Source organism: Trichomycterus rosablanca, chromosome 27 (genome assembly GCF_030014385.1).
Source record: "Trichomycterus rosablanca isolate fTriRos1 chromosome 27, fTriRos1.hap1, whole genome shotgun sequence".
NCBI lineage: Eukaryota > Metazoa > Chordata > Actinopteri > Siluriformes > Trichomycteridae > Trichomycterus > Trichomycterus rosablanca.
This window is the reverse complement of record NC_086014.1, coordinates 2,694,871-2,716,461: the sequence shown is the minus strand read 5'-3', so window position 1 is coordinate 2,716,461 and position 21,591 is coordinate 2,694,871. Positions and strand designations below refer to the sequence as shown.

General features: G+C 46.8%; 1 protein-coding gene across 2 annotated transcripts in view; it reads left to right on the top strand.

Annotated features, from left to right (window-relative positions):
• Nucleotides 1-19,256, top strand: part of bcor (BCL6 corepressor) — a 42,325-nt gene extending 23,069 nt beyond the window's left edge. For both annotated transcript variants that reach the window (XM_062989637.1, XM_062989636.1), the window contains 7 exons: nt 1,141-1,340; nt 2,769-2,966; nt 9,100-9,266; nt 10,208-10,353; nt 13,017-13,094; nt 15,591-15,744; nt 18,328-19,256. In XM_062989637.1, the coding sequence (XP_062845707.1) occupies nt 1,141-1,340; nt 2,769-2,966; nt 9,100-9,266; nt 10,208-10,353; nt 13,017-13,094; nt 15,591-15,744; nt 18,328-18,610 (1,226 nt within the window). In that variant the 3' untranslated portion in view covers nt 18,611-19,256. The remainder of the gene's footprint in view (nt 1-1,140; nt 1,341-2,768; nt 2,967-9,099; nt 9,267-10,207; nt 10,354-13,016; nt 13,095-15,590; nt 15,745-18,327) is intronic.
• The last annotated feature ends 2,335 nt before the right edge of the window (nt 19,257-21,591 follow it).

Here is a 21,591-nt window from a genome sequence, read left to right as displayed (position 1 = left end):
CTATTCATTTCGGTGCTGTGTGTGTGTGTGTGTGTGTGTGTGTGTGTGTGTGTGTGTGGTCCCGAAGGATCTCGGATCGTAATTAGCCTGTTGGAAGGAAAGCGCCGTGCACTCTGCTTAGAGGGACGGGGTTTCATTTGTCCCTTGTGCCCTCCCTTGCTCTACTCTTTCGCCTACGCTCTCACCCAGATGCGTCCGTGTGAGAAATTTCCCCCGCTCTATACGGCTCTCGGCGTGATTTCAACAAGCGTGCAAGCGTGTGTGTGTGTGTGTGTGTGTGGGGCTGAGAGCGAGTGATGAATAATGGAACAGATGTGGAGTGCAGGTCTCGCTCTGTTTCAGCCGAGCTCCCTTCTGCTCACGCTCACATTCTCTCTCGCCCGCTCTAATTTCTTTCCTGCGCTCGCTCTCTCTCGCATGAGCTCTCGTGATCTTCAGGGTATTATTTCATCGCGCTGCATCATCCAAAGCCACGATCCCGCTGCACCTCCCTCTGCTTTTATTACAAAGTTGGACAGTTCCTTTCCGTAACGAGCCTAGTCCTGTCCTTCTTGCCTAACGAGACCCTGACCATGCTCCATTTCTTACTCGTCATTTATTCAACCCATATTCAAACTCAGAATTTGAGGACGAGCCTCATTTGGTATGTGGCTGAGTGCTAAATCGGACGGAGCAGATAGGTAGGCGCTCGGGTGGCTCTCCAGTCGACCTGGCCAGGCATTCAGTTAACCGTGTCTGAGGGAGCGAAGTCGACATGGTTCCTCATTGCTGCTGAAGATGCGACCTCTGCTGGCTTGCGCAGGGGTGAATAATTCACGCAAGAGCTTAGTGTGGCTCTTTGTGCGTAGAGCTGAAAAAAAGCGACTGCACACGTGTCAGAGGGGGTGCATGATAGTCTGTGGCTCTCCTTGGTCAGGGTTGGGGTGGTGCGAGCAGCAGGGCTCCTTACAATCTGGTATTTATTTATATCTACTAGAAATCCACATGTTTTTATGGTAGGTTGAATCCCAAATGACTTTCTACTCTCTACATCTGTACGCTATATAGGGTGCAAGATAATGACATTGCACTGATTAAACTACAACTTATGAGTAGTTCCTCCTTTTTCTTTCCTCTGAACTTTCTCTTTCTCCTTCACAGCCATTCCGGTTCTTTCTGCCGAAAAGCGCTGCCGCTCACCCTCTCCGGATGGCAACCTTTCACCCCGACCCCGGCGCCATGGTGACCCTGAAAAACCCAAAGGCAAGCGGCAGTGCAAAACCAAGCACCTCGGGCAACGGGAGCTGAAGATGCTCATGCAGCCTGACACTGAGGAGCTCAGCCCTGCCCACCCGCTCAAGGTGAGTCGCCCGTATTCGTGTGTGAGCCTTTCTTGTAATTTTAAAGCGGATACCAAGCTTAGCAGCATCAATCTGCCCTATTAGGAGCCGTACGGCCATTTCGCTTCACTTAGAGCGCTTCTGTGTGTGTGTGTGTGTGTGTGTGTGTGTGTGTGTGTGTGTGTGTGTGTGTGTGTGTGTGTGAGAGAGTGTGAGAGAGTGCGCGCGCGCACGCACACACAGCGTGACTGTCATGACCTCTGCTTGCACCGAAACGCAATCTCCCAGCAGAGAGAGGAAAAAGGGAGGGGGAGGGAGGAAGTCTGGCCTCTCGCTCACTCTCTCGCGCTCGCTCGCTCTCGCGCCGCACTCTTGTTTTCCACTCCGGAGTGAAATTTCTCCCTCGTGAAGCGGATTCTTTGAACGGCTCACGCACTCGCAGCCCAAGTTTTATTACCTCAAACGTGCCTGCATGCACGCACAGGCTCCGACTTGAAAAATGATCAGGCTAACATAAATTATCGATTGCCTCATGGCTCGGACTTCTTCGTGTGGCCGTGTCTACCTCTAACTCATTTTGGACATGTGTCTTCAGTGCTCAGCTTGGTTTCCGTTCACGGAAGTCCAACTAAAATTGGGAACTTATCGGATTCTGGCCCAAAATAGTGTTGATTTATAATATTCATAACATAATTTATCATTGTATATTACAAATACTATCAGCGACAACAAAATGTATTGACGTTATTGATATAATATTCTCCGTGCTTTAAAAATTTAAAATCCTTTTCCAAGTTCGAGTCCCAGCGGCTCTCCCGGCCTGGCTGGGCAAGGCGTGTCTGAGGAAGTGTAGGTGGGATGGGGTTCTCCTTTGTTGCTGCTGCAACAGCGACTCATGCTGTGTGGTTAAAATGGCAGCAAGTGGTGAAGGTTCCACATAGGGCGTCCACCTGGTGTATTGAAGTGGGGTGGCAACTTCACATATGTTAGAAGGGATCCTCGACCCTCGTGGGAGTGGTGCAGGTGGCAAGTGAATTTGAACAGGAAATTGGAAATTACTAAAAAAAATAAAAAAAGGAAAGGGAATGCCAGATAAAAATATTTATATATGTTAAATCACCAAAAATTTATCCGGCTCTAATGTGAACTGTGTTCAGTTGTTTATTACACGGAGAAACGTGGACACGCAGTTCTTCCTCAGATATGTAGAGAAAGGTTTTAGGACATCCAGTCCAAAATCGGCACATTATCCCAGGGCGAGCAGGTTTTGTAGCCTATATAACGCAACAAGTGTGCGTGTGTGCGCGTCCCAGGCCCCGGTTTTCCCTTTTTTTCTGCCTCTGTTCCGCCCGGCTGCTCTCGGTAGATAGCGCAGTGCGAGTGTGTGCGCATTTCCTGTGGAGCGTCTGTGCTGTTTATTTTAAACCGTGTGTGTCCGGTGTCCGACAGGCCGTCAAGCGCTGCTCTCAGAAGTCGGATTACGAGCTCAAGGCGTCTCCGCCTTTACCCACCCCGCCGCCTGTGCCCACCGCTGTTGCCGCGCCGTCTCCTGCGCCAGCGCCAATGCCACCAGAAGCGCGGAAACTCATCGTAAACAAGAACGCCGGCGAGACCTTGCTGCAAAGAGCTGCTCGGCTCGGCTATGAGGTAAGCTCGTGTGTGTGTGTGTGTGTGTGTGTGTGTGTGTTCCTTGTCCTCCCCCTCCCTGTGCTTCTCTCTCGCTCTCGCGCCCGCCGCCGCCGCTTCATTCGCATCTCATTAATTCGGCGCGAGACGGAGTGTGACATGCGAGAGCCCCTGACAGGCACGGAGCGATCGCTTAGCGCACACACAGAGCGGGCGAACCCCCTCCCTCCTGCCCTCCCTCCGCCTCTCTTCCCTTCGCCTTTCCTCCCTGCGCTCTCTCGTGTGCGTTCTCTCCCTCCCTATTCCTTTTTATATCGCGTTGTCTCGTCTATCCTTCGCACGCTCTCTCTCTCTCTCTCTCTCTCTCTCTCTCTCTCTCGCTCTCTCTCCACATTTGCGCACGCATGCACACGCTTTTATTCGCACGCAGACACACACACACACACACCCGGGCGCGCTCACACACCAATCTGTCTCGCTCGCTTTCTCTAGCCGATTTGCGCTCTCCCCTGGCTCGCTCGCCCGCCCGCCGGCAAATCTTTAACTCTTTCCTTCCTCTCTCTCCCAGACTTTGTCAGAGAACCTTTAATGCCTTACGCGAAATTTATCATCCTGTTTGGAATTATAGTTTAATAGCTTATTTTTTTATATGAAATAAACATCTTTATGGCGACGCAGTTGGGCAGTCATACGGAACGCGCCTTGGGCCTTCCCCCGTGGGTTTCCTTCAGGCACTCCGGTTGCCTCCCTCCTTCCTACCAATAAACACGTTGTTAGATGAATCGGCTCCTCTGAATTGCCTGTATGTATGACTGACTAAATGTGTGTGGATAAATGAGTCAACGCCCAGTTTTTTACTGAGTAGCACAGAGATGTTTCTATACTTTGTTAAATAAAGTGCTCATCAGTGGTGGTTCTAGGGTGTGGGGCCAGTGGGGACCAGTGCCCCTGTGACAACCAGCTTGCCCCCCCCCCCACAGCCCCCCTAGTAATACAGTATATGTACCTCATATTGAATATGAAAAAAAAATTTACATTTAAGCAGAGCAAATGCCTTAAATGGTGATTCTTTGTTGATATGTTTACATCAAACTCAAGAAAATGTAGACTGAAAACTGCATAAATAAAATGTTGAATTCTATTGAATATTGAATATTGAATGCTTCCTCCTAATGCCCACAATGCACATTTGGGCAGAAAGTAATTGGCCCCCTAACATAGCCTCTGGCCCCTGCCTGGCCCCCCCCCACCTCACATGGTCTAGCTCTCACTGGTGCTTATACAATTTTATAAGCATATCCGGGTCCTTTCTGTGTGGAGTTTGCATGTTCTCCCCATGTCTGTGTGGGTTTCCTCCCACAGTCCAAAGATGAGCAAGTGAGGTGAATTGGAGATACAAAATTGTCCATGACTGTGTTTGATAATAAACTTGATCTGATGAATCTTGTGTATTGAAAAACTACCGTCTCCGTCATGAATGTAACCAAAGTGTGCAAAACATGACGTTAAAATCCTAATAAATAAATAAATAAATAGTTTGGTCTGTCTGTAGACCAAAAGATAATGGATATACAGAGGCCTGAAAGTCTAAGACCGCTAGTAACCGCCACCTGGGTGACCATTTTTTAACATGGCTTACATTTGTGGCAGCCACAGTTAGTGGTATAAGAGTCTTTAGTTGGAATAATTATTAACATTAAAATATATGAATTGTGGCCAGTCGAGCAGCGGGGTCTAACCAGCCAAGAGCTCAAGAGGGGTCTGTTGATATCAAGTAGCAGTGTATCACTCTGAAATGACCATGCGCAGTAAATGTTGTGCCGAGGTTGTGCGGTGGTGTTTCGGCTGTTGTATAATTGCGAGGTTGGTGTTGTGTGCCTGATTTAGACAGATTAATGGAGAGCTGGATTAGTTCCGGCAGCGAGGCTGAAAGGACTGGCACAGAGCACAGGAAATGAGCGATTACTGCAGCCAGCACATGATCACTCGTTCTCTAGCTTGCTCTCTTGAGGCGATTCATTCTCTCTTGCGCACTTTTTCTTGCTCTCTCTCTCCATGCTGACTCATTCTCTCTCGCCCTTTCTACACTCTTTCTACCTTTTTCACGCAGGCTTGTGGTATATCTTTCTGCTTGTGCGGGATCAGACTCCCTATTAACGCTGCCTCATTTCCTCGCACACTTCGCGCTGCCTCGTTTCTTCGTGCCCTTTGCTTCCTCATTTCCTCACACTCCTTAAGCTACCTCATCTCGTCACGGTTTTTGCAAAAAGCCTAGTTTTTATTTGTGATAGTACACACAACCTCACTAAATCCCACTCGGTACAATTTTTGGTCATGTTTATATCACCAGTATTTTGTCCACATTCATTTTTGTCATGAGCATTATTATATACAATGAGTAGTTGTGTTGAGGAGTATAACACTGCCTCTCTCACACACACACTCGGAGTGAAGCCCTGTTCCTCTCCTGTATGCTTTAGGCATGTTTGTATATGTGTGTTTGCTTTGTCTCTTTGCTTGTTTGCTTGAAGCATCTGCCTTCATTTCACACAGTTCACTGCTAACACACACACTCACACACACCGCTCGTATGACTTTCCCATGCTGCATACAGCACACATGCGAAAACTTCCATGATTTTAAATTTCTTTCTTTCTTTTACTGGTTCTAACTGGAGCTGGCATACCCATCTGGTTTTGTTCATCATATAACCTTGTATTTCATTCTTCTTGTGCAATATTTATGATTCGTTAATAATAATTGATTCACAGCACTGAATAGTTGTGGTGCATTCATATAGAACTAGTGAATCTGTGATTTTAACTTTACCCTGGCATCAAGAAGTACTTCCTTTTTAATTTCAACTTTGGTTCAACTTGGCCACATTTAAAAGCCTTTGAGTTCATACGGGCAGTGTTCTGGTCCGGCCGCAGCATTTAAATATGGTTCGTCAGGACGTTCACAAGGTCACTTTAAAAGCTTAGTTCTGTTTCTTTTGAGCTATTTAAAAATGGGCTTAAAATATAATCTAGTTGCATAAATAACCTGCACTGTAGCCCGATGAGTGGACCTTCTTATTTGGAGCTGTGTGGTCGAGAACAGAATTCATGGTTCCATCATTTATAGTGTCACCCTCCCTAGAGCAGCATGGCATTCTCACACTATCACACCAACATCACCATGTTTAACTTGTGGTATGATGTGGGGATTGTGGAATGCTGTGGTCAAAGACCCAACAGTGGCTACTTGGCAGAGCCGGGATGTAAACCTGCATCCTTTTAATGAATAGCCCAGCGCTTTACGCACTGAGCTGCCACTGTCTGAGTTGCACTGTTTTGTCTAGTCGAATTAAGTACTGTTATTGGAGACGTAAATATTTGTTATTCTTCACTAATTATGTATTTCATGCTTTCTTCCGTCTTCATTTCGGTTTCTCTCTCTTTTCCTCTCGGCTTCTTTCTGTGAGACTGGCACACGGCCATTAAAGGTCTCGTCCTAATCTCGGTTTTAATTAATCACTGGCCCGAAGCCGCTAAATGCGCCATGTTTTAGGCCATTAGCTGCCCTCGTCTCGCTCCACTCTTGTCTCTCCTCGCGCTCTCGCGGTGCTGCGCGCGGCACTAATTATCACGGGCGAGCGGGGAAATAACAGCGGCGCGTGATGGTGGCAAAAAACACACGTACCAAAATCTCTGCACTCGTAAGTCTGATATTTAAAAATAGTGATTACACTTGGTATGGGATCCAGGGTGGCATGGTGGGTGGGAAGCACAGTCAGCTTACAGCGAGAAGGTCCTGGGTTCGGGTCCTTTCTGTGTGGAGTTTGCATGTTCTCCTCGTGTCTGCAAACTAATTCCTCGGAGGACTAAAAAGCTGTTTCTTTCCCCCCGTACTAGCCGTCGACTGAAGCGTGATTCACGAATCGCCCCCGCCTACAAACCCCCCCCCCCCCCCCCCCCCACAGGCGCGCAGGCTCCAATTCCGCTTTAATGCTTTTATAATGCGCGCAGTGACAGTGAAGCGCTCGGGTTAGTAACGCACACACTGCGCCTAATATTAATCTCCCTTCGGCCGCTTTTAATACCCCTCATTTCTCGCTAGCGTGCACTCGTGTGCGTCCTTTCTCTGGCCTTAGCGGGCAGGAACAGCCTGACGCGAGCGGACATTCTGTCTCCGCCTGCCAAGGCCAGCGTGTGTGTGTGCGTGTGTGTGTGTGTGCGTAGTCAGTTGGCGGCGTCTTGTTTTTCTAGTCCGTCACTTTTTCCTCCCCCACCCCTTGCTCCCCAGACAGGAAGCGGCGGTGTGTGTGTGTGTGTGTGTGTGTGTGTGTGTGTGTGTGTGTGTGTGTGTGGTGTGTGTGTGTGTGTGTGTGTGGGAGATAAGCCGCCAGCGCTATTGCCCTGCCAGCGCTCTCTCTCGCGCTGTGTGTGTGCGTCGCCTCTTTGAAATATGACATGGGTGCGCGCTCAGACCTTTCAACGTGCCGCTCCGCGCTCCCTTTGTGTGTGAGTGTGTGTGTGAGAGGGCTTGTGCAAGTCACACACACACACACACACACACACACACACACACACCCTAAGAGCGGCAGTAAACACTGGAACCTCTCGCAGCGCACGCTTTCGCACAGGCTCTCTTTTTCCTTCCCTCGGTTTGCTCGCTCTCTCATTCAGTCGCTTCCAAAACAAATCGCTCGCAGCAGGATTCTCCTCAAGGCAAAAGAGAGAGAGAGAGGGAAATAGTGGGCCGTGTATACGCTAAAATTTTCTTTGGGATTCACTGGGTTTCAGGAGACATAGCTAGTCAAACCTGGCGAACATGCCAAACTTTACACAGACAATAACTGAAGCAATAGATTAAATGTGTCATACACGTCCTCTTTTCCAACTTTTAATTTCAACTCATTATGGCTTGGCTGTCAGAACTCAAGGAGGACAAGCATCAAGGCCCTTCTCTGTACTGGCACCCAAATGGTGGAACGAGCTTCCCTTGTCTGTCCGAACATCTGAGACTCTTACTGTCTTCCGTTATCACCTCTTTACTAAGCATGTTTGGTCGGACGCACCTTTCTCTACGATCTCAGAGCACGCTGCAAAAAGCAGATTCAATGTGGATAAACGACAGGGTGTCTGTTCATTATAACTCTTTACGTTTTAGGTCAAGCTTTTTCCTACTATAAACCAATTATAAAGCGTATTAAGTGAAAACCACACAGAAATGTGACCGGCTGTTCATAGCTTGTGGTGTTGGTACATTTTGGATGTTAAAACATCGTCTGTTTACTGCCATTTCAGAGCTAAAAGAAAAGTTTGATAATAGTACCAGACTTTAGTTCTTTTTCACTGATACACTTCTAAAGGTTCGTTCCTCCTTTTGTTAAGATCTGGTCTGACCAGGTCAGCTCAGCTGGACAGGGTTAAGTTTGTGTGTGGTGATGTCGGAAGGTGTGTTTAGCAAAGACGGTTAAAAACGGGGAAGGATGGGTGCACGTTTTTTTTCTAGCTGGGCTGTTAAATACAGCTTTATTGTGTGTATAATGCATCGCTGAGCTCCACGGGCTGCCGACGCGCCACGTGTCTGCATGAGAAAGTTTCCATGCCGGTGCAGAAATCCGCCCTTTGGTACGAATTAAAAAGGAAATGAAAAACATGCTGGCCTTGCTGCGTTGCTAATTGTGTGTGTGTGGGTGTGTTTTTAATCTGCTGTGTTGTGGGTTTGTGTGTGCGTGTGTGTGTGTCCGTTTCCGAGATCTCAATAGTGGTAGTGGTGTGTGTGTGTGTGTGTGTGTGTTTGCAGTTGGGCTTCATTAGTGGCGCCGGTATGGTTGTCTCTATTCAAAGCGCACGCACATAACATGCCGTATCCTGGAAACGCAACGAGCAAGCAAGTGAGGTTGAGGGGGGAGGGGTGGTGTATCAGTCAGGGGAGATGTGTGTGTGTGTGTGTGTGTGTGTGTGTGTGGGTTTGGCTTGTTGGTGCTATGCCACCTGAATCCCAATGCTTCCACTCATCTGGGCTCCAGATTCTGTGTGTGTGTGTTTGTGTGTGTGTGTGTGTGTGTGTGTGGAGAGTCAGCAGTTTTGTAAAGTGTGTACTCCCACAAGTCTGACAAGTCCTATCCTTCTTCCTCCCCGGCCTTGCCCCGTACTCCCCGCAGGAAGTGGTGCTGTACTGTTTGGAGAATAAGGTGTGTGATGTAAATCACCGTGACAACGCGGGTTACTGTGCCCTGCATGAGGCGTGCGCACGCGGCTGGATCAACATCGTTCAGCACCTGCTGGAACACGGCGCCGATATCAACTGCAGCGCCCAGGACGGCACGAGGTAAACAAACACACACGGCATGAATGTAAAAATAAATCACGAATTCAGTGTTGCAATATAACGTGAGAGTCAGTATTAAACCAAACTGGTATGTTTACAACTTCAAACTCTTAAGATAGCGACAAATCTGGATTGAATAGGTACTGCGTAGCTGTAGATGATTCCATTCATACGTAACAGCAAATACGAAATAAAACGTAGCTACGAGATGAGCAGACACACACTACACACGTTTACACACCTCACAACAACCTTTACTACATGTAAACTTCCTTTACAGTGTATGGACCAGTGGTAGCCTAGTGGGTCAAGCTTTGGGCCATCATTTGAAAGGTTGAGCGTTCGAATCTCGGCTCGGCTTGAGCAAGGTCCCCATCAGGGGCGCTGTACAATGGCTGACCCTGTTCTCTAATACGCAATAAAGAATTGTATTCTCCTGTACACCTGTATATGTATATATGACAAATAAAGCATTCTATTCTATAGATTACTCTAACGTTAATAACACACAACGCACGCACGCACACACACACACACACACACACACACACACAAAGCATGTAATTACAAGTTAAGTAATGGGTGTGTGTGTGTGTGTGTTTGATAATTAGAGAGTGTATGATGGATCAGGACAGGCGGGCCAGTCTTCACATCGCTTACATTTAACTTTTAACACCTCACAGATAAAAACACCAGACTAATTACTGACAGGACATTTACAAACGTACAACAATACACACCCACAATTAAGCATGAAATGTTTCCGATATGAGCGAAAAATTGGAGAGAACTGCTGATTTTGTTTCTAATATTGGTGTCAATTAATTGAAGCTCATTTTTGTGGTATTTTTAGTTCAATGATGTTAAATGTTTTGTGTTTATAATTGTTTTAATGTCATATTGAATTGTTTTGTGTGTGTGTGTGTGTGTGTGTTGTGCAGGCCTTTGCACGATGCTGTGGAGAACGATCACCTGGATGTCGTACGCTTGCTTTTATCGTACGGCGCCGATCCCACACTCGCTACGTACTCTGGTCGCGGCCTGCTCAAGATGACTCACAGTGACGTCATGGAAACCTTCCTCTCTGGTGAGTACGCTACCTCTCTCGTCCATCATCTCTCTCTCTCTCTCTCTCTCTTTATTTCCCTTCCTCTTTCTTTGCTCCTGAAAGCCGTTCCCTGTACAGACGAGCGAGGGTTTAGTAAGCACCCGCTGCCACAGTAAAAGCGGGTTAGTGTGTATGGATGTTTTTACTTAGATACAGTTCTAGTCCGGGATGGTAACTTGGCGTTGTGTTTGGGATTTTGGGTGTGCAAGCTAGGCTTAAAACTTTAATAATTTAAATACTGTAATTGTTATAGCTCAGTGGTTAAGATACTGGACTAGTAAACAGAAGGTTGCCGGTTCAAGCCCCGCCACCACCAAGTTGCCACTGTTGGGACAATGAGCAAGGCCCTTAACCCTCAACTGCTCATTGTGTAAGTCGCTTTGGATAAAAGCGTCTGCTAAATGCTGAAAATGTAATATGTGTTCGATTTGGTATGTTAGTAAAGATGTTGTTTTTACTTTTAACCAATGTTAGCTTAGCTTTAAGCATTCGAGAAGCTAGCCGAAATGTAAATGATGCTCATGTTATTTAGCTTTAATGTTTAGCGAGGTGTTTTAAAAGGTTTGTGTTTCTTTATATATCTTAAGAAGTGTGTGTGTGTCTGTCTGTGTGTGTGTGTGTGTTTGGGAAAGTTAAAGCTGTGTGTGATTCTCGAGTGATTTTCCTTTAGGAGAGCCATGTGTGTTTTGGTGTGCGCCTCTGATTGTGTTATTTAGAACAGACGCGTGTGTGTGTGTGTTTCTCTGATGGTTGTATTTGGGAAAGCTAAGCGTTTTCTTGAAAGGATCATTTTCGAAAACCATCTGTGCGTTTGAAATTCTGTTATTTGTGTGTGTGCGTGTTTCCTGAAATTGACTTTGGGTTTTTCGAGAGACAGACTGAGGAAACGCCACCAGCTAAAATCAGCCACTTGTGATTACACGTCATGTCGCGCCTCTGTCCCGCGTTTTTTACGAAAGCGTTTTGATTTGAACGTGTGATTAAAATCTCTGTAGAATTTTTCTCTAGTCTGTTTGCTGTGGTGCTTAATACACATTCCCGTAACGTTGATTATTAATCGTCTACAGCTGGACATTCTCTATGCTGGTTTCAATACACTCACCCACCAAAGTCAGAAAGAAAAGCCAAACATTACCCCTTACGCTAATAGAAAATTAATTTGAATGGTCAAATGTAGGCCGAATTCCACCTAAAACACATTTGGCATGAATAAGAAGCTACTGAAACACATGATTCAGTGTCTGTAGTCCAGTAAGCGTTAAATAGCCAATTGGCGTCCCAGCTCCCATGCAAGCAGAAGACGTCTGCGTTTTCTTTGTCCAGGTAACCAGCAGTGATGTTTAGTCTGGCTTTAAGACGCCGGTTTTAAAGCAGCGGCTTCTCTTCTTGCGTAGCACATGGCGATGCTAAGACTGGCATTAAACAGACTCCGTGATTGGTGTTTTTTCCCGAATTTTGTGTGAGATCCGGTAGATAAAAGTCTGCGCGCTACTGAGACGGTAAGAGAGTTGGAGAACCACCGGGCGAGCGAGGCTTTAAATGGCAGGCGGGGTGGAGGGGGACGTTTTAAATGCTAAGTAGAAGGAAGTCATTAGAGAGGAGCGAGCGAGCGGGCGAGCAGGCTAGAGCGAGAGAGCGAGGTCTGATTGCTTCTCCTCAGAGGGTTCAGCGCAGTGCAGCGCTGTGGCGCACACACACACACACAGAAGGTAAAGGGTTTCCAATGGGAAACCTGTGCACTGAGAATGCGTTCAGCTTTTCTCACACACTCAGTGCAGGATCAGCAAGAGCATTTCATTTAAAATTTTAAGTTATTAAAATGTAGTAATTTTCACCAATCATTCCAGTTTCTTTACTGCCAAGCTGAAATAAAATCATTTCTTAATTTGGCCTAATCTTTAAATAAAATTAAATACATTTCTAAATGTTAAAAATCCAACTAATTAAAACTCAACTAGTTACCCATGTTTAACGAACTTCCTATTGACTAAAGCTGGTCACGTCTTTGTGCCTACATAAATAGGGCTAGTTTAAATATACCCATCACAAAGTCTCTGGAACAGTGGTCTCTTTGCCAAGAAACCATGAAGTTCATGGTCTAAGTGATCAAATCTATTTAACGAACCACCAAAAACAGGTCTGGGATGAATTAGGAGCTGCTAACACCCACGTGACTCTTCAGTCAATGAGCTTGACGCCAGGCTTAGCTAGGCTGAGAGAAAAGTTCGCCAATTAGATAGCCGAGAGCAGCGACGGAGTCAGAGCTTTGTTCGGTCCAGAAATGTCCGTTACGTGTAAACGTGAACCTTTGATTTCAACTGTAGATACAAATCCAGTATTACTGTGAGACGTCCATGTGCCGTAGTCAACTTTATTTATATAGCACTTTTTACAATATACATTGTCTCAAAGCAACTTTACAAAATCCAGGACCAACAGATACAAAAACCCCTGTTGAGCAAGCCGAGGGCGACTGTGGCAAGTAGAAGGAATGTGTTGTTCCAGTGCTGATTTATTGCCCAAATATTTCTCCTTGTAGGACATGTCCCCATCTTGCACACACTCGCTGCCGTGTGTGTGTGTGTGTGTGTGTGTGTGTGTGTGAGCGAGTTATTAATTTTCCTCTTTCTCCCTCTCTGTAGATTACTTTGCGGACCTCCAGGGCCGAGAGGTTGACGACCCTGGTGTGTACTGGGAGTTTTATGGCAGCGCTGTGTGTGGTGAGTGCCAGTTTTACACACACACACACACACACACACACACACACACACACCTGAGCAGACTGAGGGAGGCGCAGCCCAAGGGCAAATCCTTCCGAGAAAGACAGGAAGCAAAAGCAGAAGTACGTCTGCTTTCATCATCTCTGTCTGTCTTCTGCTCTTATCTCTCTCGTCAGTCAAAAAGTGTTTGCTGTCCTTGTATTCAAATGAGAGAGAGAGTGTGTGTGTGTGTGTGTGTGTGTGTGGACACAAACAAGCGTAGCAATTCAATAATTCGAGCTGAATTCCTGAAATATCCATGAGAACAAAAGTAGAACAGTGCGAGATATGAGACAAGAGAATGAGACAAACAGAACAAGAGAAAGAGAGAAGTGGACGTTGCGAGAGAGAGAGATGAGGGAGAGAAGTGGACAACATGAGAGCGAGAGAGGTGGACAGGGAGAGCGGTACGGTCAGCGAGAGTGTGAGAGGTCAAAAGAAAGACCGCGCTACTGAGACAGTGTAAGAGAGAGGTAAATGGGGCAGGGGCGGGAGTGGACAGACAGACAGAGAGACAGATGGAGAGACCGGCTATTTTTGGGAGCTTCCCTCTGGTAAACCCCGCCTCGGGAAAAACCCGACCATAACACCAGCAGAAGAGTGAAGGATGGAAAGGGTGGGGGTGTTTTTTTCCTCCCCTCGGTTCCTTTGAGGTGTTGTGCTGAAGCCAACATGCTGGAAAGAGTGAAGCGCTTTCTCTCTCACACACACACACACACACACACACACACACATTCTGCAGCGACAGCGCTTATACGAGCCGTCGTAGCACCGGAGACGTGAGAAGGGCTCCGGAAACTAGAGAGAGAAGCGTAACGGAAGACGGGGAACGAGTGAAGGACAGAGGGAGGAAGGGTGGGAGGTGGAAGGAAGTGGTGGGGAGAGAGGGAGGGCGGGTCCGCTGGGAGAGAGCGGTGGAGAGGAATGTTCAGGAAGCTCTCGCAACAGCACCTGCACAATAATGAGAGAGAGAGAGAGAGAGAGAGAGAGAGAGAGAGAGAGAGAGAGAGAGAGAGAGAAAGTGTGAGAGGAAATTCTTGGGACGTTTGTTGATTTCAGGATTTTGACGCGAAAAGTCGGGAGTTCAGTGTTGCTAAGCAACTGGGAAATACATACTATCTCAAATCTGGTTACCAACCAGGACGAGCTACCTAGCTATGGTTACGACACTATACTGACACCTACTGGCTGAATGTGTTATGTAGGACGGTAGTGCTAGTGGTCACCTGATTCGAACCTGATTTTCAGCTTAGCTTTAACGTCAGAGAATGTCGGGTTCAAAAGTTACCATCAAATGGTTTCATTGGTTGACGTTTTGAGGAAATTGTTGCTAGGCAACTTAACAAAATAGCGTAAAAAGATTGCACGTGAACGTTAGCCACTGACGTCAGCTTAGCAAATTACCCGGCTAGATTTAGCCGTTACATTCACCATGTATGGCGCTTGGGTGGCTCGTTGATCTAACAAAGTGGAGAGCTCAGATTCACGTGTTTGAATATCAGCTGTGCTCTCGACCTAGCCAGGCACCCAGGTCGGATCGATGGGGGCAAAAGTACAATAGGGTTTCTCTTCACTGCTGCTGCAGAAATGAACCTTCACATCTGGTTGAAGCTCTGTGAGAATCCTTTACTGACTGGTAATAGGGAATTGGAAAGGACTAAATTGAGAAAGCACATATCCGCAGTCATTTGAGCCTCAGCTTCGTCTGATTAAATATATAATTTGTTTATTAAAAGCCTGAACGTGAATCTAACGCTTGCGAACACAAGTTCAGTCATGAGAGGAGGCACAGCCGATTAATGTTTATTTTAAGGTAACACAAAATGAGCAGAAAGCTGGCGGTCTGGTAGGAGAGGCCAGTAAAGGGGAGCAGATAGAGGGAGCGTTGGTAAAGTTTGGAGGGGGTAAGACCCGGAGGGGGAGGAACAGCTGATAACAGCGCGAGCTCCGCAAACAAATGAGGCTTTGTACCGCTGCCCTATCACTCGCACGTACACGCAAGTGTTCGGCCTTGAATAGCTCCACCATGTGATGTGAATACAGCCCTGTCTGTGTGCGCGGGCTAGCAGGCGTAGAAACGGTTTAACTGTGAGCGAGTTGGAGCATGCGTGTAGTTTCGGCTCTAGTATTTATTTACCAGGTCAACCACAGCAGCGGCAACATAAAATACCAGCTATTTAGCAAAAGAGTCAGGCATGTTTTCATTTGTAATATGTATAGATGTTCAATTATGGAGCCTTCATTCTACTTCACTTTTTAATGTGACTGTTAAAATGAAGGTAAACAATGAAGCCCTTCACTAGGGTCCAGTTTAAGTTAAAACATGCAGTCGTTGAGTTGATATGAGTGAGGAAATGAAGTGGAACCGAACTCACAGTGACCGGAATAAAATAGTCCGTGAAAATAAACGAATCGTTATATATAAGTAACGCGTTTCTTTCACTCTTTGTCCCCCAGAACCTGGCGAGGACGCCACAGCCTTCGATATCCTGGCCGATCCTCCTGGTCCGGAGGACGGCGACAACGAGGAGCAGAGAGACGTGTTCGAGTTCGAGTTCTCCGATCGACCGCTCCTCCCCTGCTACAACATCCAGGTCTCCCTCTCGCAGGGGTGAGTTCATTTCTCGTGTGATGCCGACCAAATGTTCAAGGTCTAAAATTACGATCAGGTGCCTCGGGTCAGGGAGGGGAGGTGAAGGGAGGAGGGGTTATAACGTGATGGTATATTGGAAGGAATGTAGTGGTTCAGTTAAGGGCTAGTCTTACATAGTCACCCATCGAACAAGATCTGATATCTGGAGGGTCTTGGGTGGAGTTTTGGCTTAAAGGTGAAGCCTGAAGTGAAATGCAGGCAAAGTGCTTCATCGTCCACCAGTGCCATTTTTATTTAAGCAAACCGGCTTTTTGCCAGTCAAATTTTATTCACATTACGAGTCTGTTAGGGTAAGAGCTGACGTTCTCTCTTAGATGACCTAAGAGGAAGAGGTGATGAAAAAGGAAGAGGCGAGACGGGCGGTGACTGAGGCAAACAGGAACAGAGAGAACCGAAGAGACACAGTGAGACAGGCAGGGAGGGAGAGAGAGCTGGAAAAGAGAAGACTTTAGAACAGGAAAAGCTAGAAGTGTAACGGCAATGAGGAAGCGAGTACGACCGTCGGGGGGGAACGAGACGCTCCTGAGAACAAAAGCAGAACAGAAAGACATGCATATGCATGGAGCGTGAGACGGAGAGGTCAGATCAGAGCAGCGATTCAGACAGACCGAAAATGAGATGACCCGAGAGAAGGACAAAATCGAGAGCGGCGTGGAGAAACAGACAGGGCGACGTGTAGTGACTGAGAAAGACACGAGCGAGCGGCGAGCGACAGGCGACCATTCATTCTGTTCCATAGAGCCGCCATTCAATCAGCGGCAGCAAAGGGCAGAGAGAATTTACGCAGATTAGGCATGACGTAGTTCAGCGACAAATCCCAGTAACTGGTCCTGGTAGATCCAATGGACCGACCATTTGGCATGAGTGTTTGATTGTCCATAATTAAAGCTCCAGTTATTAAAGCTGACATTAACTTTTGATTGGTGTTATTCAGTTGACCACAAATATTTACTGGTCAGCGAGGGCGGCACAGTGGGTAGCACTGTCGCCTCACAGCAAGAGGGTAGTCAGGTCTGCGTGGGTTTCCTCCGGGAGCTGGTCAGCGCTCGTCCCCGAAACGAACCCCAGCCGCTCCCCACACACCCATTACAGACAAACCATGACAAACATCCTCAAGTTGTCGCCTGCTAGCGTGAACGTAGGGTTAGAGACTGGGTGACCAAAACAAAACACAGATGACCACGGCTAGAGAGACGGGCACTGAGGCGGTCGGGTGCAGGGAGGCTTCGCAGACGCGAGCTCTAGTAAGGTGCCGCTAAACAGACACGGCTAATTACCTCCCACTCTGTCTCTGTCCCAGCTTTACTAACACACACACACGCTCGTGCTGGCTCGATCTTGCTTTCGGCTGCTGCGCTTGTCGCTCGGTGTAATTTTGGCTTCCCTTCCCCCGCCTATCTCCATCCTATCTCTCTCGCTGTCTCCTGCCCGCGCCGTGCGCTGCCAGCTGATGCAGTATTAATGGCTCTCTTGTGCCTCCAGGGCCTCTCTGCTCCGCCACACACACACACACACACACACACTCACACTTCCTCACAATTCCTCCCTCCTCGCTCCCTCTCTCTATTCATCCTACGCTGCTCGCTCGCTTGCTCGCTCGGTGACACACACACACACACACACACACCGCCTCAAGTGCCATCGACCGAGTGCTGCCTGTTACCACTCTCGCCCCCGTGTGTGTGTGTGTGTGTGTGTGTGTGTGTGCGCGCGTCAAAAAGGCTTTGTCTCAGCTCCTCGTGCGTCTGTGCACTATTGTATTTCGGCGGCGGCTGAGAGGCAGAGCGTTATCTGCGTTTCTGATTGCATGTCTGGACGTGATTGAACATCTGCAGCGACGGAGCTTCAAACTTGGTTTTGATGCCGCCCACCTCAGCCTCTCTCCAGCCGTGCTGGAATAAAAGCGGGGTCGAGAAAAATCATCACGCCATCTTCTTGCATTCTCCCACCGACATTTAATCTTTGCGAATATGAGAAGTAAAACCATGTAAAATGCAGTAAAATGTGCCGTGACTACAGTTCAAAAGTTTACATACACCTTACCAGGGAGGCATGTCATGGCAGTTCAAAGATTTCTGCAACTGCCTTTTATTTACACGTATACAGGCGGCACTGTGGCTCGGTGGGTAGCACAGTCGCCTCACAGCAAGAAGGCTCTGGGTTCGATTCCTGTCTGTGGGGACTTTGCTTGTTCTCCCCGTATTTGCATGGGTTTCCCACAGTCCAAAGACGTGCAAGTGAGGTGAATTGGAGATAAAAAATTGTCCATGACCGTGTTTTATATTAAACTTGTGAACTGATGAATCTTGTGTAATGACTAACTACCGTTTCTGTCATATATATATACACACACACACACCAAGATAAATCGGTAATAAAGCAGTGAGTTCTAAATAAATCTATAAATATATTAAACAGACAGGGAAAGACAGTGGGGTAAAGATGACCTAAAAGGAAGTTGTAATGAATATATATGTAAATATATACATACACATCTATACGTCCTCATCGGTGCTAAAAGTCTCGCATTCTTTCTCTCAGGCCCAGAAACTGGCTGCTGCTGTCGGACGTCCTGAAGCGGCTGAAGATGTCGGCGCGCACCTTCCGCTCCACGTTCTCGCACATCGAGGTCGTGACGATCGCAGAGGCCGAGTTTTACAAGCAGGTGTCCCTGAGCCCGCTCTTCTCCTGCCCCGAGGAGCTGGACGGCTTCCTGCCCGACAGCAAAGAGCTGCTGGACCTGGTGGAGATCAGCGCAGAACTGGCCGAGCTGCTCGGCTCCTCGCTCGAGTACCTGGACGACCGCTGGGAGCCGCGCTCGTGACACTACAGGCTATAACAGGGACTAATACAGGGACTAATTCTTGGAGCGCCCCGATGGACTTCACAGACTGTATATACCGCGGGCTCCCGGTGACGTGTAAAAGCTGTACAGATTGTACATACGAGGACGAATCTCTGACATGGACTACGCTGTGTGGAGAAATAGAGCAGATTGTTTTGTTTCCAGATGTTTTATATAAATATACATATATAGATATACAGTTGTTGTATTTTATTTGTGATTATATATAGATCTAAATATATAAATATATATATATATATATATATATATATGAAGCCTTTTTGTTTCTCGTTCCGGTGGTAATTTTCGGTTCTTAACTAATCTGCGGAAGACTGGCGTACAACTGTGTGCGCCGTAGTTAGGAATTTTCGTGGTCACAACCCAGTGCACTTCATCGGACGATTTAAGCTGTGTGAGTTTGGAAAGGCTTTCGTTTTTTTTGGTCCAAACTAACAGATCGTTTTTGTCTTTTATTTATGATTACAAGAATTTCAGATATTTTAAAAGAGGCTTTCGGGGGTAAATATTAAAGTGTAAGATAATAATATTAAAGCTTTGTTAGGAGAAATGACACAGTCGAAGTTGTACATAATGAGTTGACAATTTCAGTAAACTTGTTTTCTGACTTGTGTGTCTATTGTTTTTGTCAAGACTTTGTAATTTACACGCGCTATCATTTGTATTTATATTTTACAAAAAATCCTTTAGATAAATGGCAATAAAAGATCCCCTCCATCTTGTATGAACTTGCCGACTCGTGTCTCATCAGTGAAGCTATATTTCTTGAAATTTTATGAATCTTCATGTCAGCATAAGTATGTCTAAATACATCTGTATGAATGGTATCGTCACTGATATGCAGGTCCATGTAGTGGACAGTTTCCCACTGAGATTTCTCCAGATTCTTTGAATCTTTTTACCATATTATGCACAGTAGATGGAGAAAAACCTGCAATCTTGCATCGAGTTCCTTTTTTGTCTCTTTAAAATCCTGGTAGCTTGACTATTCTATATACCTTTCACTTTATTTCGCCTTCGTCCCAGTACTTTTTGAGTCTGTTACAGGCATCTAAATCAAAATGGGTTCATATTTACACAAGCTGAATCAGGATTGGCTGCTCTAAATTGCCCCTAGACGTGGATGTGCTGCTGCCAGGTGATGGATTTACACCCTATGAACCGTGTGTGTGTGTGTTATTAATTTGTGAAAAAACTCTGTGTTAAGAATAAATAGCACATCCAACAGTAACACTTACACCGACGAGGCATAACATTATGACCTTATGGGTGAAGTGAATAACCAGACCAGTCAGGGTGCCCATGCTGACCCCTGTCCATCGCCGAAAGCGCCAACAGTGGGCACGTGAGTATCAGAACTGAACCACGGAGCAATGGAAGAAGGTGGCCTGGTTTACATCACGTGGATAGCCGGGTGCGTGTGCGTCGCTTACCTGGGGAACACATGTCACCAGGATGCACTATGGGAAGAAGGCAAGCCGGCGGAGGCAGTGTGATGGTCCTGCCATCCATCTGGATGTTACTAAGCGTTGTTGCAAACGGTATTCCCTGATGGCTGTGGCCTCTTTCAGCAGGATGATGCGCCCTGCCTCAAAGCTAAAATGGTTCAGGAACGGTTTGAGGAGCACAACAATGGGTTTGAGGTGTTGACTTGGCCTCCAGATTCCCCAGATCTCAATCCTATCGCGAATCTGTGGGATGTGCTGGACAAACGAGTCCGATCCATGGAGGCCCCACCTCACAACTTATAGGAGTTAAAGGATCTGCTGCTTGCTGACATCTTGGTGCCAGATACCACAGCACACCTTCAGGGGTCTAGTGGAGTCCATGCCAACACAGGGGGCCAACACAATATTAGGAAGGTGGTCATAATGTTATGCCTAATCGGTGTATTTTGACAGCAACAGGAAGGAGTTCACGTTTTCTCCGTCCACCGTTAAGACGACGGTGTTGCGTAGCCAATTTTCCAGCCATCGCTTCAATCTGCGCCGGAACACCTGAGATCTATTTCCTGTTTTGCAGGATGAAAAGGGGAAATGAGTGGAGAATGGGCGGAAATGAGAGAGGAGAAGCTGTGCTGAGGGAAGTGACCACAGGGGTGCAGATTTGATTGAAAACGCCTGTTAAGAGCTGATAAAAGGCAGCGATGAAAAATGTTCCACCAGAAGAAACCTGAAGCTGCTGGAAATACCAGCTACTCGAGTATATGAATAAAAAAATAATATCAAGACGAGATCTGGTCACCAAAACGAACTAATAAAAAAAACATACTTTAATTTATAGTCCCTTTTTTTATTTTCCAGAATAACTGTGTGCGCATGGGTTTCCACTGAGTATTCCGGTTTTTGACCACATTCCAAAAACGTGCTGTCGTGTTTGAATTGTTTGTTTTCCTGCCGTGCCGTGCAGTGTTCCCATGTGGTGCCTGAAATGAAAAAAACAACAACTAATCATTATATTTAGATTATATTTGACTTCTTTGGGATGATCAAGTCCATTTCTCGAGCAGTGAACCAAGATGAAACTGACAAACGTCTTAGTTATCAAAAAAAAAAAAAAAAATCCCACATTTATTCCTCTGTGAGGATCAGGAGGAAGCTATTTTCTCTCCGTGGCTTGCCGGACTCCATCTTTATGCAAAGTCTATAGGGGAGAAACGTCGGCGTCTAATTAAAAAACAATTAAATTACATTAGGCTCGGTAATTACAACCAACCCCCCTCCCCAACCTCCACCACCAGCTGATTTCGTGTCACGACGGCTAATCCGCTCTTTATCTATTAGCTGTGACACCGAGGACACTCGACCGGTGCGGGGAGATTGAGAGCAGCTGTACGAGCCGGAACGCATCTGTCTGCCACGCCCGCCAGCGCAGCTTTCAGACCCCAGAGCTTAAATTGGGTAGGCTGGGGGTGGAGGGGAGGGGGATGTCAGGATCGGTAT